General features: G+C 54.0%; 1 protein-coding gene across 1 annotated transcript; it reads left to right on the forward strand.

Annotated features, from left to right (window-relative positions):
* The first annotated feature begins 1,454 nt into the window (after positions 1 to 1,454).
* On the forward strand, positions 1,455 to 16,268 carry MPG (N-methylpurine DNA glycosylase). The gene is made up of 4 exons (XM_007957471.1): positions 1,455 to 1,478; positions 10,857 to 11,090; positions 13,595 to 13,799; positions 15,898 to 16,268. Exons 1-4 carry the CDS (start codon positions 1,455 to 1,457, stop codon positions 16,266 to 16,268), a joined length of 834 nt encoding a protein of 277 aa, XP_007955662.1.
* The last annotated feature ends 2 nt before the right edge of the window (positions 16,269 to 16,270 follow it).

A 16,270-nucleotide genomic window follows, 5' to 3' on the forward strand; every position in this document is an offset into this window, starting at 1 on the left:
GGGGGCTGTGCCCACAGTAAGGGGAAGTGTCATTGTTGGGGCAGAATGGCTCTAGGGGAAAGAGGAAGGAGGCGGGGAGGGGTCACATCAGCTTGCCTCAGAAGCCACGAGTTTACAGTTTACCACAGGTTGTCGCCCCCACCCCCCATGGGAAGCACAGTGCCACAAACAGCTGGGCGGATTCCAGCAGGCGCTGCCCCTCCCCTTCCCAGGAAGTCCTGGTTGGGGCCTCAGGGTGGGACTCGGGCCTGGGCTGAGCTGCTGCAGACCAAGGTCCTGCCCATCTGACAGGCGCCTGTCGTGTGTCCTTCCCAGCGCCTCCCACCCAACACCAGCTGATGCTCTCTCAGGCCCCGAAGGGCCCCCTGGGCTACTCTGCTTGGCAGCTCCCCCTCCATCCCGGTCACAGAGTCAAAGACACCTTGGGAAAAGCTCCTCAGAGCACTGGGAAACGGGGTGCAGGGGGTGGGCGGTGCCTGCCCCGGCAGAGGGTCTGCCAGTGTCCCGCTGAGCCACAGGGCCAGCTGCGTGTCTTCCTCCCTCCCGCCGCTTCCCCACAAACAGCCCTGTGCCTGAAAGTCCCACAGGGCAGCTTCCTTCCTCTGGGCCAGGCATTGCCTTTCCCATCCCACCCCGTGCAGGGTCACTTCACTTGGGAGGTTGTTGCCAGTAGGACCAGGGCAGAAGGGGGTCAGGCTCTGGGTGGAGCCCAGTCCCCTTCTCAGACTGCCCCTGCTCTGGCCTGCCAGGTGCATGCATGGTCCCCACAGCCCTGCTCCTGGCCTCGGCCTCTTCCTCAGACTGCGGGTCAGTACAGCCAGCCAGACGAGCAGGGTGGCGCAGTCCTCCGGGATCCCCCAGCACTGGGACAGGCCTCGAGTCCACGTCCTGGACAGGGTATCCCGGGCCCACTCCGCCCCAATCTGCCCTCTGTAACCAAATGCGCCCTCCCACTTCAGCTCTTCTGGACCCCTCAAAATGCATGACAACCCCAAACCAAGGCCCCTCCAAGACCCGGTCAAGGGTCACGTTGAGCCCGCCCTCTCGGTGGCCTCACTACCGGCTGAGGGTAGGGTGGGCTCTGCAGCTGTGGGGAAACCCGGGCCCAGGTGGGGGCGGGTCACTGGGCGGGGAAGGCAGGTGTCTCGCCCCGCCCACCGCTCCTCCCTCCTCTCTCAGCACAAGCTGGGGGGTGGAGCCTAGGGCTGGAGGCCTAATCAGGCCCCGCCCACTTTCCCCACCCCTGCGTGAGGCGGAGTCCTTTCCCTGAGCACGCCCCGCCCGCGTGGTCTCGGTCCCTGCCGCGCAGGCGCCGGCTCCACCCCACCACCTCCGCCCCGGCGGTGCTTCCGGGGCGGAGGTCGCGGCTGGAGTTTGGTCGTGGTGTGTTCCGGGGTGGGCTTGGGCTTGGGCGTGGGCTACGCGCCGGGGTCCTCGCGCGTCCGAGCCCTCTGATGCCCGCGAGCAGCGAGGCCCGGGTGAGTGCTTCCAGACGCCTCGGCTGTGGGGCGCTGGTGGGGGTCTGCTGCCTCACGTGTGGCGACCCAGTCTCGGGTTCTGGGGTCGAATTCCCTGGGCGTACCCCGAGCGTCGGGGCTGCCGGGCACGGACGTTGTGCGACCTTCCCCGCAGTCCCGTCCACTGTGTTCCTGGGTGCTCGCCGAGGCTTCCCGGGAGGAAGGCGCACCTTGTTGGTTTTTGTCGAGATTTTGTTGTGATCTGGGTGGAAGTTGACAGGAGGTTCGTTTTCCATTCAGTGGTCCACACACTTTTTGTCCCGTGACCTTGACCGCGGTGCCTGCGGTGGAAGAGCTCAGCTCGCTGCCCACTTTCCCCGCGGCTCCTGTCCCGGAGCTGGCGTTCACGTCTGTCTCCCAGTCCCGGGCGCTTTCCCCCGGACTTGTTTCCACGCACCTGGACTTTATTCACTCCGGTCTGCTCCGGACAAGCAGACACCAATAGTTGCACCATAGGTTCGGGACCTTGAAGACCCCGGTGGCTACGGACGGAAGCAGGATGGAGAACATCGCTTGCGGACCAGTTGCCCTTGAGGTCCCTGAGGACGTATGGTCCTGAGGCTGCAGGACTCATTTCCTCAAGGTGTTAGGTGATGGCTAAGAAGTTTTCATGATTTTGCCCCCTATTATACTTGCAGTGTGCACGTAAAGTACATACATAGACATACATACATCTATAGACCTGTGTGGTCACGGGTATAAACCTGTTTGCCTGGACATCCTGCCTATGCATCCCCTTGTAGATTAGTATTTATTACTGATAATGCAGGATAGTGTGTGGAGTAGTGTTTACCTTGGTTGTCTGTAAATCTTGTGCACCTCTCGTGTCATTCCCTTCCTGATGCTGTGCTGGTCAAACACTTTGTATGTAGCCTTTGCCTTCACCCAGATTAATGTGTCTCTTATCTGTTGTTGTTGTTAGTTGTTGTTATGTGCCGTCGAGTGCTATCAAATTGGCTCCGACTAACAGGAACCCTGTGTATGACAGAACAAAACGCCTCCCGGTCCTGCGCCAGCACTGTCCTTTCTGTGTCTGAGCCCATCCTCGCAGCCACTGTGTCAGTCCGTCTTGTTGAGAGTCTTCCCCTTTTTAACAAGTAAGACATCCTTCTCCGGGGAATGGTCCCTTCTGACAACATGACCAAAATAGGTGAGACAAAGTCTGGCCATTCTCTCTTCCAAGGAGCTCTCTGGCTGCACTTTCTCCAGGATAGATCTGTTAGTTCTTCTGGCAGTCCACGGTACTTTCAATGTTCTTCACCAACACTGTAACTCAAAAGCATCAACTTTTCACCAGTCTTCCTTACTTATTGTCCAGCTTTCACATGCATATCAGATGGTTAAAAACCCATGACTTGGGTTATGTGTACCTTTGTCTTCAGAGAGACATTTTTGCTCTTACCTAGTTAGTAATTTTCCCATCCCTCCCCTCCTCATCCCTGGTAACCATCAAAGGCTGTTTCTTTCCATGTGTAAACCTTTCCTTAACTTTTCATAGTGGACTCATACAATATGTAACCTTTTTTAACTTAGCATAATGTCCTCCAAGTTCATCCATATTCTGAGGTGTTTCACAGATTTTTCATTATTATTTAATGTTGCATAGTAGTCCATGTTTTTATGTACCCCAGGTGGTTTATCCATTCATTTGTTGATAGGCACTTAGGTTGTTTCCATCTCTTTGCTATTGTGCACAGTGCTACAGTGAACGTGGTTGTACATGTATCTGTTCATGTCCCACTTCTTTATGGTATACACCTAGTGGTAGTAGTGGGGTTGCAGGATCAAATGATACTTCTATTTCCAACTCTTTGAGGAAGTGCCGTACTGTTTTCTACAGTGGTTGCATCATTTTGTACTCCCACCAGCAGTGTGAGAGCCTTCCAATCTTTCCACACCTTTGCCAGTATTTGTGGTTTTCTGTCATGTTGAACAGCAAAGCTGTTACTGCTTGGGTAAGATGATAGCGCATTGTTTGGATTTGCATCTCTCTAATGGCTAATGATCACCAGCATTTCTTCATCTGTTTTTTGGCCACCTGAATATCTTACTTGATGAAGTATCTGTTCATGTCCTCTACCCATTTTTTAATTGGATCGTTTGTCTTTTTGTTGTTGAGGTGTTGAAGTTTTCTATACATTTTAGAAATAAGTCCCTTGTAGGATATGGTGTTGCCAGATATTTTTTCCCAATCTCTAGGTTCTCTTTTTATTCTTTTGGAGAAGTCTTTTGATGTGCATAAGAATTTAATTTGTATTAAGTCTCAGTCATCTGTTTATCTTCTGCTACTTGTGCGTTTTTGATGTTCGATAATCAATTTATACCATGAACTAGGGCTCCTGGTTTACCCGTTTTGTCTTTGATAACTATTATAGTTTCAGGGTTTACATAGGTCTTTTGGTTCATCCGGAGTTAGTTTTTACTCTACTTTTTTTTTTTTTTTTTTAATTTTGATTTAGGTAAAAGTTTACAGAGCAGATTCACTTTCCATACGGCATCTCACATGCACTTTGTCTCAAGACATTGACTATAATCTCCCACAATGCAACAGCTCCCCTCCCACTTCCTCCTCATAGCCACTTTTTCTGTGTCCTTCCCTCCCATGGACTCCTGCTCCTTGAGCTGTCTCCCTGTGCACACACAGCTCTTCTATTCTCCCATGATTGATTTCTCCAAGGAGTGTATCTACCTAGTGTAAATGTTCAGCTCATATTCCTGTCTTTTGTTAGGCTGGAAGCCACAGGAATGGGTTCAGTTCCAGACCTGAAGGGTAGCTAGGGACCACAGTCTCAGTGGTTCCACCAGGCTCTATCAGACCAGCAAACCTGGTCTTTTTTTTTTTTTTATGATTTTGAGTTTTGTTCCACATTGTTCTCCCTCTCTATCCAGGATCTCCTACATAGATCCCCCTCTGAGTGGTTGACAGTGGTAGCTGGGCACCATCTAGTTCTTCTGGTCTCAAAGTTGTATAGGCTGAGGATTGCATGGTGTGCCAGTCCCTTGGGCTGATTGTTTCCATGCATCTTTGGTTTTATTCATTCTTCTTTGCTTTGGATGAGGGGTGACCCATCATTGCATCTAGATGGCCGCTTGCAAGCTTTTAAGATCCCAGTCACTACTCACCAAAGTAGGAAGTGGAACGATGTTTCGTATAGTATGTTACGCCAGTTGAGCTTGAGGTCCCCTGCGACTGTGGTCCCGAGCCCACAGGTCCAAGTACTTGCTCCGAGTAGTGGCTGTAGCCAAGAAGTGACTACAACCTTGTCTGTTGTCAGCTCTACTATATACCTGGGAATTCTTACAGAACATACCGATACACTTGTAGAAACATTGTCTGCCAACCCTTATATGGTCTTGGGCACACTTCCCCCCTGCATGTTGTTGTTGTTGTTATGTGCTGTTGAGTCAGACTCGACTCATAGAGACCCCTGCTTGGGTTTCCGAGGCAGTATCACTATGGAATTCAGCTTGTCTACCCATCTATCCACCCGTATATCCATGTTTGCCTTCACTGACAGTGCAGTACTGTATGTGCAAAAGCGTTCATCTTTGTTGTCTGTACCTCCCATGGAGTTAGTTTTTACATATTGTGTGAGGTATGGATCTTGTTTCGTTTTTCTGGAAATGGATATCCAGTTTTGCGAGCACCATTTGTCTTTTCCCTATTTAATTGATTTCGGCACTTTGTCAAAGATCAGCTGTCCATAGGTGGATTGATTCGGGGTTCTTAATTCTGTTCCATTGGACTGTGTGTCTGTCATTGTACCAAGACCAGGCTGTTTTGGCTACCGTGGCTGCATAGTAGGCTTTCAGATCTGCAAGTGTGATAAGACCTACTTTGTTCTTCTTGAGTAGTGCTTTGTTTATTTGAGGTTTTTTCCTTTCCATATAAAATTACTGATGGTTTTCCAGCTCCTTAAAGAATGTTGATGGAAGCTGAATCTGGATTGCATTATTCAATAGATTGCTTTGGGTAGAATTGCCATTTTCACGATGTCCAGTCTTCCTGTCCATGAGCAGGGTATGTTCTTCCATTTATGTAAATTTATTTTATTTTTTTGTGCTAGTGTTTTAAAGTTTTCTTTGTATAAATCTTTCGTGTCTGTGATTAGATTTATTCGTAAGTATTTTCTCTTTTTGGTAGCTATTGTAAATTTTTTTTTTTTCCTTATTTTCTTTTCAGAGATCTCTTTATTATCTTTTTTTAGTTGTTACTTCTGTAAAAGTTTACAGAGCAAATCATTTTCCATACAACAGTTAATACACATTTTGTTTCGTGAAATTGACTGTAATTCCCCACGATGTACCAGCTGTCTTCCCATTTCTTCCCTGTAGTTACCTTTTCCATGTGTCTTTCTTTCCTGTGCATTCCTGCCCTCTGAGCTATCTCCCTATGTAAATACTGCCCTTCAGATCTCCCATGGTTGACTGTTCTAAGGAGTGTACCTACCTGGTATAAATATTCAGCTATATGCCTGTCTATTGTTTGGCTGGAAGCCATGGGAGTGAGTTCAATTCCAGGCCCAAAGGGTGACTAGGGGCCATAGTCACAGGGGTTTCAGCAGTCTCTATCAGACCAATAAATTTCATGATTTTGAGTTTTGTTCTAAGTTTTGCCCCCACTCTATCTAGGATCTCCTGATTTGATGCCTTTCTGAGTGGCTGACAGTGATAGCTAGGGCACCATCTAGAGCTTCTGGTCTCAGGGTCATGTAGGTGGAGGTTTGCATGGTCCACTAGTCCTGTGGACTAGTTATTTTCATGTGTCTTTGGTTTTCTTTGTTCTTTGCTGTGGACAAGGACAGATCAATTGTTGCATAAGACCCCAGTCACTACTCACCAAAGCAGGATATGGAACAATGTTTTTGTGTATGTTATGCCAATTGAGCTTGATGTCCCCTGCAACCACGGTTTCAGGCTCACAGCTCTAACTGCTTGCTCCCTCCAGGCAGCTGGCTGTGCCCAAGAAGCCACCACAACCTTGCCCCTTACCAGCTCTACTATACACCTGGACATTTTTACAACATAAACCTGTTTTGGTTTTTTTTTATGATTTTGAGTTTTGTTCTACATTGTTCTCCCATTCTATCCAGGATCTTATATGGACATTCTTAAAATGCATACAAACGTTGTTGTTATGTGCCGTCGAGTTGGACCCGAATCATAGTGACCCCTCCTCGGGTTTCCGAGGTGGTATCACTATGGAAGTAGATTGCGCAACCTTCCTTCTGAGGAGTGGCTGGTGGGTTTGAACCACCAGCCTTCTGGTTAGCAGTCAAGTGCTTTAGGCCCTACGCTACCGGAGCTCCCATACAAATACGTATGTGGAAATACCGTCTGCCACCTTTTATTTCCCTTTCTTACCTTATTGCTCTAGTTAGGACTTCCAGGAAAGTGCTTAACAGGAGTGGTGATGGAGGGCATCCTTGCCTGAATCCCATTCACAAGGGGAATGCTTTCAGTCTCTTTGTTGAGGATAATGTTGGCCATTGGTTTTGTGCCCTTAATTATGTTAAGGAATTTCTTTTCTATACCTATTTTGCTGATGGTTTTTATTGGGAATGGATATTGGATTTTATCAAATGCCTCTTCTGCATCAATTGATATGATCATGTGGTTTTTCCTTTATGTACGTATGTATATATGTGTGTATATATGTGTATATATATGTGTGTGTGTGTGTGTGTGTGTATATATATATATGTATCTTTTTAATTTTTTTTTGCCTAGGCATACCTGATCCTTCAGCCTGTCTACTTATGTTTGTAATCACTGATAATGCAGTGCTTTGTGTGTTGGTCTTTGTCGTCTGTGCCTCCTGTGTCCCCCTTCTCCTTGGTGCCCCGTGTTGGTCGCTCGGTTGGGTAGACTGCCCTCTCTGTGTCCCCATTCTCATTGGCGCCCTGTGTTGGTCGCTCTGTTTGGCAGACACCCTCTCTGTGTCTGCCTTCTCCTTAGTGCCCTGCGTTGGTTGCTTGGTTTGGTAGACTGCCCTGTGTCCCCCTTCTCCTTGGTACCCTGTGTCAGTCGCTCGGTTGGATAGACTGCCTAGCCCTCACCCTTCGATTGCTTGTTTGTCCTTGGGGAGGGTTCCTAGTTCTCTACTTTGGTGACTTGTTCGCACTGCCTTGTCCTGTTTCTTTGGTTGTTGAAGTTGTCTGTTGTCTCTGAGACCTTCTGGAACTGTTGTTTTCATTTGTTGATCATGTGTTGGTTTGTTTCACCCTGATTTGTTGTTTTGCTTTGTTTTGATATATCTGGCTGGGTGGGACAGGCATGCTTCTTTGCTTACTATTTCGGCAGGACTGGGGTGCTCCCACCTGTCTCTGAATGGGTGGAGTAACTGGTGGGAATCTGAGCAAGGATCTCTGTGGTCGAGAAGAGGAGCGGGTGGGAGGAGTAGGTGTTGTCCACTGTCTGTCATTGGTCCAGCGGAGCTGCTGGCGGTGCTCGTCCACTGAGTGCAGTGGTGGGTGTAGTGAGTATGACTGTCGGCCTCCTGCTGCATGGGGCAGGGAAAAAAAAATAAGGAGAAAAGGGGGCATAGATGAGAAAAAAAGATGGGTTCGAAAAAAATCAGAGGAGGGAGATGGACAAATAAACAAATAGGAAAAAAGAAAAGGAGAAAATAAAAGGGGAGGGCCGGTGCAGCTGTGGTCAGCTGGCAGCAGACGGCTGTGGCATGATCTGCGGGGGGTGTGGGCATCTGTGGGGACAGCAGGCTAGCGCACAGAGCCTTTTGACAGGTGAGTCCATGGAGGCGTGCATCTCGCATCCTGTGAAAGCAGGACCTGTTGATAGCACTGACTCTGCTGAGAGTGTGGTGGGATGAGTGGCTCCTGGTGGGAGGAAGCAACCCAAGGAACTGGGCAGGTGGGGACTGGGCAGCAGGGGGGCATCCCTAGCCACTGGGTTGGTGGGGACAGGAGGGGGCTCACCCCTGGTCACCAGAAAGGTGTAGTGGGGAAAGCTAGAACTAGTGCCTCTCTGGTGACCATGGGCGTGACTCCCAGGGACACAGGCGACTACAAGGTAAAGGGGGAGCCAGTGAAGGGGATGAAACAACTCACTGCTAGTGAACACGAGTCCTTTGGGCTAAGGGCCCATGAGAAGGGAAGGCCTGTGGAGCAGATGGAGATGCTGGACCTCAGGCGGCCGCCCACATGATTGGGTCCAGGCAGGAAGTAGGTAATCGGCCGCATGTGCCCAGAAGTGTGCGGGCCCACGCCCGTTTCCCTGCACTTTCCTCTCTCAGATCCTGCTCGCGTTCTGCTCACCTGGGTTCTCTGCAGATCCCCCCGCCCCAGTGTGGGTTCCTGAAGCTGGTCTCTCCTCACCTGTGTGCTGCCGTCTGCCGTCTGCCATCTGCATCTCAAAACGGCCATGCTTCCTCAGGCTCTGCTGCTGTTTTCTCCCAATCTCTGTCCTCATTCCGTCTCCCTTTCTGACTGCTGCTCAGTCTAATTCTTTATCCGTGTCATTTGATGCTCAGAGTTCCAGGATCAGCATCTCTATCTATTTACTGGTTTTTTCCGGGTCTCTTGTGGAGGGCTTGGGTGGACGCCAGCTTGTCTTCAGCCTAGATGCTTGGTTTCTGGTCATCACACCTCAGGTGCAGCCACCACCTGTCTGTCAGCTTGCTTGTTGCTGTGATCCTGAGCTCTCCAGGATTCTGACTCCCAAGGGCCCTACAGGACAGAACTATCCCATAGGCTTCCCAAGGCTCTAAGTCTTTACAGAAGCAGAGTGCCACATCTTTCTCCCACAGAGCAGCTGGGGCGCTAGAACCTTTTGGTTGGCAGCTGAATGCCTTAACCTCTGTGCCACCAGAGCACCTCCAAGCAGGTCTCAGCAGGGCTGAAATCCAGACATCATGTACTGAATAAAGGGACTGTGTTTCTTTTCTTTGTAATCTCCTGGGAAGCTCTGTTGGTGTTAAGGCCCTGCTGGTGGACTGAGGGGCGCCTGTAACCCTCAGGGTCTAGGCAGCCTGTGCTCCTGGCTATGACCTTTATAAGTGCTTCTCCACTGACATCACTAGGGAGTGTGATCTGTACCCCAAAGAGGGTGACACCAGAATTACCCCAGGGTTAATGGCACTCCCTCCACCTGCCAGTCAGGATGTGCACACCACCAGCCATTGGGTGGAGAGGAGGGTCTCCGCCTTGGCCAGTGGGAGAGTGGAAGAGCTTTGGGGGAGCCATGGGGGTGGGCTCTGGAGGGGCGGGGCTGGGACGGTGGCCCTGGCTCCTGGCAGCTCCTGGCAGCTGGTCTGCTCTGCCCACGGTGGGTGGGGGGTTGTGACACCGTGAGTTACTGCGTTGGGTGACACACCCACCCTGGTGATACCACTGTGCTGCTCAGCTTGTTAAAATCCGTCCCGTAGGCGAGACAGGAAGGCTAGAGGGGCTGGAGCTGGGATTTCCCTTCCTCCACATCAGTCAGGCTGTGATAAAACCCTGTTGGTTTGGCTCGCGTAGTTTCCCCTGGGAGCGCGATTTCAAAATGGTTATTTTTTCCCTACCCCTGCGGGAAGCACGAGGGGATTTTTCTCTGGGCTTGACCGTGAGAACCTGCTGGGGTTCCTGGGGGCTCCCCACAGAAGAATGAGGCCACAAGTCTGGGCCTGCAGGAGTTTTGCCTGTCCAGGTTGTCCACACTCAGTCCACAGCACCAAGGCAGTGGCCCTTTAAATGTCCCTGCCCTGTGACCTCCATTCCCTGACAGATCTAAGGAGAGTGGCTGATTTTCTTTTTTTTCTGCTTTTCTCTTGTTGGTGGCCTGAGAACGATGACTTCCAAGCGCTTTATGTGCTGGGCCGGAAACTGCTAGTCTGTATTTTTAAATTCTGGGTCAGGGAAGGGGGCAGAGGGCAAGGTTCAGGAAACAAACTCAGGAAGTATGCTCCAGAGCTGCCTACGCAGTAGGAAGCAGGAGGACTAGCCCTGCTGCTCGAGGCTCCGAGTGATTGTCCTCTGAGAGCCCACCACCCACCCTGGGTCCTGCAGCCAGTGGCTGGCCCAAGGTGTTCAGCCTTCCCTCCGGCGTAGACCATTTCACACAGAGCACAGAGCAGCCACCCTGCTGCCAAGCACTGCCCATCGGTCCCCAAGATTGTCACCTGAGGGCTTCCCGGTGTCCAGCACCGTGCCACGTGTAATGGGTGCAGCATTCTCTTTACTCCTTATAACAGTCCCGTGAGACCACTGCCACACTTTGCAGATGAGGAAACTAAGGTAGGGCTGAGTCCAGTTTCAAGCACCCCAAACCTGATCCTCAACCGTACACCACCCGTTTCACTGGTTGGACACGATGCTTCAGTTTTCTTTCCCTTCACAGCTTTCCCGCAGGGAGGGGCTCAAGAAGCAGCGCCTGTCAGTGGCAGAGAGGAGCCGGAGCAAGGTTGATGTGGCCAGGATGCCTCCCCTCGAGGAGCCCTGCTCAGGGCTGCCTGCCACGCCAGGCCCCCAGCGCAGCATCTATTTCTGGAACCCAAAGGACCACCCTACCCGACTGGGACCTGAGTTTTTCGACCAGCCCGGGGTCTCTCTGGCGCGGGCATTTCTGGGACAGGTAAAGCACACACAGCTTCTTGGGCAGATGCGGGAAGCAAGTGTCACCGTGCAGGGGTCTGTGGCTCAACGCTCACCACTGGCTGATGTTTTGAGGCCAGACGCCAGACATCCCAGCTGGACCCACGGTTACCTCTGCTGGGCTCACACAGCCCAAAGCTGCATCCGTTGCTGGTCCTCACAGGTCCTCAGGGCAGTTTTCTCACCAGGACCAAAACCAGAGCTGGCCTCCAGCCTCTGTGAGGGGCTCCCTCTGCCCAGCCTGTCCCCACAGCCCCCGACGTCACATGAGAAATGTGCTGGGCCTGATACTGGCCAGCATTGAATTTGCCGTGGGATAGAGCAGGAGGCGTTCCGTAGCTCAGATGCCGGTCTGGGGTCTGAGCTGACCCCAGAGGTCTGAGATCAGCTGACCTCAGGCCTGAGCTGAACATCAGACGTGCCCTGCCTAGACCTGGAGTGGGAGCTGGGGACTGCCCAGGGCCCATCCTGTGGTCTGACCCCGTGGTGTCGGCGGTGTGGTTGTCATCATGCATGGTGTGTGCCTGCAGCAGCGGAGCCCTTTCTGGGTCTGTCTGGACCATGGTTGGGTGTTGGTCCTAAAGCAGAAGCAGGAGCCTGGGTTTCTGCCCCTCCCAGAGGTGCCTGCCCAAGGTGGCACCTTGGGTGCTCAGGTGTGGTCCCAGTTAATACAGCCAAGGAGAGTTGGTTTCTGTCTAATAGAAAAACTGGTGCCAGGAGTTGGGTCCTAGAAGGACCAGATCCTGAACTGTGGACTTGGCCGAGTGGAGGAGGGACCAGAGTGTGTCCCGTAAGGAAGCTTTAGGCTGCAAGCAGCAGACACCCTTTTGAAAGTCACAGGCAATTTATGATCTCACATGAAGAAACGTGGAGGCAGGCGAGTCCTGAGATTGACCAGGAACTCGGGGAAGCTGTTGAAGACCAAGATGAGTCTCTCTGCAATTGCTCTCCGCACACTGGTGGCGTCTCCCAGTAGGCCCGTCATGCTTACTTGGCCCTTTTGAAACAGGGAGGACGACCTTTTCCGAATTTTTCAGACTCTCAGTCACCTGGGATTGGATCAGTGTTCATGCTGGAAGCAGGTCATTTGCAGGGAGAATGAGTTGCTGTGGCACCGCATATGGGGCTGAGGACCTGGGGCTCTCGGACTTCAGCCAGGAGGAAGTGTGTGGTGACATCAGAAGGCCAGGATGGAGCCGTGGGAGCTCTTCTGGACGTGGAAGCTGCTGACGTGGCTCAGGAAGACATGGCAGGAGCACGCGGCGACCAGCTGTCTGTGCCCAGGGTGGCCTGTGCCTGTGGATCTCGGGTTGAAGACATGTGCGGCACGTGAGGAACACGTGGTCTGGAAAAACCTGGCGTGTTTGCTCCTCTTTCCCACTCTGGATGCAGGAGGAGATTCCTGGCTTCCAGCAGACACCAACCCTCCCTCTCCCACTCTTCTTTCCTCTTGGTGGAGGTGTTGCCGTCTCCAGGAAGGTCACCCACGCTGCTTTCCCCCCAGCCCTCTCAGGCCTCCTCTCCTGGTCCCATGACACGAGCACCATGGGACAGGCACTGATAAGGGCTCTGGGCTGATCACCTCGCCCAAGGACAAGGTGGGTGCTGGGGATGCCCCAGGGACCGTGGGCTGGCCCTACGGCCCACTGTGAAACCCCGGTGGAGTCAGGCCTGGGGGCACCTGGCACTGGGCACAACCCACAGCCATCCCTGGCTCTGGCCACAGTCACACTGCACAGCCAGGGGTTAGTCACAGTCACCACTATTTGATAGGCCCACCAGCTCAGGCGGCTTGGTTCCTGGGCACCCTTGGCATTCTGTGAGTCCCTCCCCCTGCCCCATGCCCTGGCCTGCTTCCCAGCTTGTCCTGCTGGCCCAAGAGTCCTTGCCCTCCCATGGTCGTCCCTTAGCAGGGAGGTTGGTCTCAAGGTGGAGGCATCTCTGCCCAGCTCAGGTGTGGTCCCAGTGAATGAACTGTAGCTGGCTCACCATCCTGCCCCTCCCCCTGGTTCCCACCCGCACTGACCGGAGGAACCGCGGGGGCAGCTGGTTCTCTGCTCAGAAAGGCCCTTTGAAAAGGCTTGGAAACTCAGGCGGCCTTCCAGAACCAGGCTGGCGGAAGCCATGTGGGGGTCCTTTGTGGCTTCCTGGCAGCCTGTGGGGTGGGGGCTGCGCAGGCTCTGGAGGATTCCAGATGGCTGTGTCCTCCGTGACCACCCACTCAGCCCTGTGCTATGCACTGGGGTCCCTTGAGGGGGCTCGACGGGTGGGTGGAGGGAGGCAGGGAGAGAGGACTCAGTGGGCAGGACTAGTGGGCCGCGAGGAGACTGCTGGTGGCTGAGGGCTCCCAGGAGGTGGGGGGACAGTGGCGGCCTTGTGGCGCCCCTGAGCCAGAGGACGGAATTCAAGCCAGAGGGGGTGTCAGGGTGAGGTTGGGGGCACAGCCCTTCCTGGCCCCAAGCAGAGACCGAGTGTGGCCTGCAGGTCCTTGTGCGGCGGCTGGCCGACGACACGGAGCTACGCGGCCGCATCGTGGAGACTGAAGCATACCTGGGGCCGGAGGACGCAGCAGCGCACTCGAGAGGTGGCAGGCAGACGGCCCGGAACCGCGGCATGTTCATGAAGCCGGGTACCTTGTACGTGTACATCATCTATGGCATGTACTTCTGCCTGAATGTCTCCAGCCAGGGTGAGCAGGTCATGCTGGGGGAGTGGGGACTGGGAAGATCATGTTGGCCCAGACGAGGGTGAACCCAGGTGGGACAGCACTGACCGGGCCAACTGAGGGGCCATGGCACGGGACTGAATTCAGAGCAGGTGGGACTAGGCCCCTGGCATCATTGCTGACTTCAGGTGGACTTGGGAGGGGTGATCCTGGGAAGACGAGAGTGAGGGAGTCGGGATGTGCTGCTCAGGCAGAGCTCTGGTCAGGAGGTCGCTTACAGGGTCTAGACCGGTGGTTCTTGCAGGACCACTTGGCGATGTCTGGAGACAGTTTTGGTTGTTAGTCGCTGGGGGAATGGGGCAGAGGCCAGGTGTGACGCTCAGCACCTGTAGTGCACGGTTCAGCCACCAGCGTCTGTGGTGCTGGGCCCGGGCATCTGCTCAGCTCCCTCTGGGGTTGTGTCCAGGTGGTTTGTACTCATGGAGGAAGCAGCCAGACGGGGACTAAGTCCTTGGCACTGTCCTCGATCCTCTGTCCTGAGATGCAGTTACCTGGGGAGGCTGTAAGGGTGCAGGGCCAGCACATGGCAGGTCTTTGTTGGATGGATATAGTGAGGTTAGGAGCCAGGCCACTGGAGTGTGTAGCTGGTGGCCTGGGCCATGCCAGAGCTGGGATTGGGGTGAACGCAAGAGGACCCAGAGCAAGGTACCAAGCCCACTTGGAGCAGGTGTTCATTGGGATGCTGGACAGAGTGGGTGTCAGATGGTGAAACCCCCACTGGAGGCCCATCCGTACCCTGGAGAGCTCAGTGGTCACCGACGGGGCCCTTACATGCAGCTGAACTAAACTCATGGGACCCGGAGAGAGGGGGAGACAGAGAACCCAGTTGAGAAATCAGAGATCCCATAAGGACCAAGTTTCCAGGGTAGGGAGTAGGAAGCAGTTACACATTACTTTCTGGGCACCTAAGGTACCCTGGGGACATCTAGGCCTGAGAGGGCAGGGATCCCACATGGTCCCAGTGATCAGGGCCAGGTCACGCGTGGGGGAGTTCACAGAAAAAGGGGGAGGGTGAGGACTGGGCTTGAGGGGAGGAGGGCTGAGCGTGGGTCCACGATGGGGGTTCTCACCGGCCGATCAGGGTGTCAGGTTCACTTTACTGGGTGGGGTATGGAGACTCACACTCTGGGAAGGAGCCCAGAGCAGGAGAGTGAGGTATGTGGCCAGCCAGGCTGCTCCTTCATTTCTGATGTAGGAAAATGAGACTTGGGGGTGCTCGTGAGATGGAGGTCCTATAGCTCTGCACACGGCTGGGCCAGGAGCAGTGCAGAGACTGTAGGCAGGGGCATGTTTCAGGACTCACCTCTGTATCTTGCATTGTTTGAAAACTGGCTAGTTAAGGGTACCTGGTCCCAAACCTGGTGCCTGCAGGTATGGGTGGTATGTGGCTGCTGCTGCTACCCTGGGAGGCTCCTGCAGGCTAGTTAGTGGTCCCTCCCAGGTGCGGCCCCAGCCCCACCTGGGGGGCTGCACCTGGAGCCTAGCCCTGGGAGGGGGCTCAGGAGTGGTTCAGGCCAATGCAGTGCACAGGTGAGTTGGGATAGGTGTCTTGGAAACAGACTCCTTGGTGTCCATCACACTTCTGTGTGACCTCTGGTCCTGGAAACCTATGGAGCAGAATTTGGACAGATGCATCCGTGGACCCTGGAGTGTTGCCATATTGGGCCTCTGAGTTACCCCAGTCGAGTGGTGGAGGGGACCCAGGAGGGTCAAGGGTGGCTATGTGGGCCTGCCACCCTCTGGAGTCACAGGGTGGTAGCAGGCATGGTGAGCAAGGAGCCAGGGCCAGCTGAGGGTGGGAGCAGGCTCTAGGGCTTCCTTGATGGTGCCTATCTCAGACCAGGGGAATGTGGGCCCATGCTCCCCAGGCCCATTTTCATAGGTCCCCCACAGCTGAGGGCAGAGGGCAGGCAGGAGGGGGAGGAGGTGGGCCAAGGGTATGGACACACTGAGGACCCTTCCTTTCTCCCACTCAGGAGGCAGCTCCATCCGCCTGTAGCATCGGGTGTGGTGGGGATGTCTAGGGGGAGCTTCTTGTCCAGGCTGTCCATCTGTCCTGCAGGGGATGGGTCGTGTGTCCTGCTGCGAGCGCTGGAGCCCCTGGGGGGCCTGGAGACCATGCGCCAGCTCCGTAGCACCCTCAGGAAGGGCGCCTCCAGCCGAGCCCTCAAGGATCGTGAGCTCTGCAATGGCCCTTCCAAGTTGTGCCAGGCCCTGGCCATCGATAAGAGCTTTGACCAGCGGGATCTGACCACAGATGGGGCCATGTGGATGGAGCGCGGACCCCCAGGGCCTGAGCCATCAGTGGTGGCTGCAGCCCGAGTGGGCGTCGGCCGAGCAGGGGAGTGGGCCCAGAAGCCCCTGCGCTTTTACGTGCGTGGCAGCCCCTTCGTCAGCGTGGTGGACAGGACGGCTGAGCAGACACAGACCTGAGC

Source organism: Orycteropus afer, unplaced genomic scaffold, assembly GCF_000298275.1.
Source record: "Orycteropus afer afer isolate SDZICR_OR568_19922 unplaced genomic scaffold, OryAfe1.0 scaffold00751, whole genome shotgun sequence".
NCBI classification, from domain to species: domain Eukaryota; kingdom Metazoa; phylum Chordata; class Mammalia; order Tubulidentata; family Orycteropodidae; genus Orycteropus; species Orycteropus afer.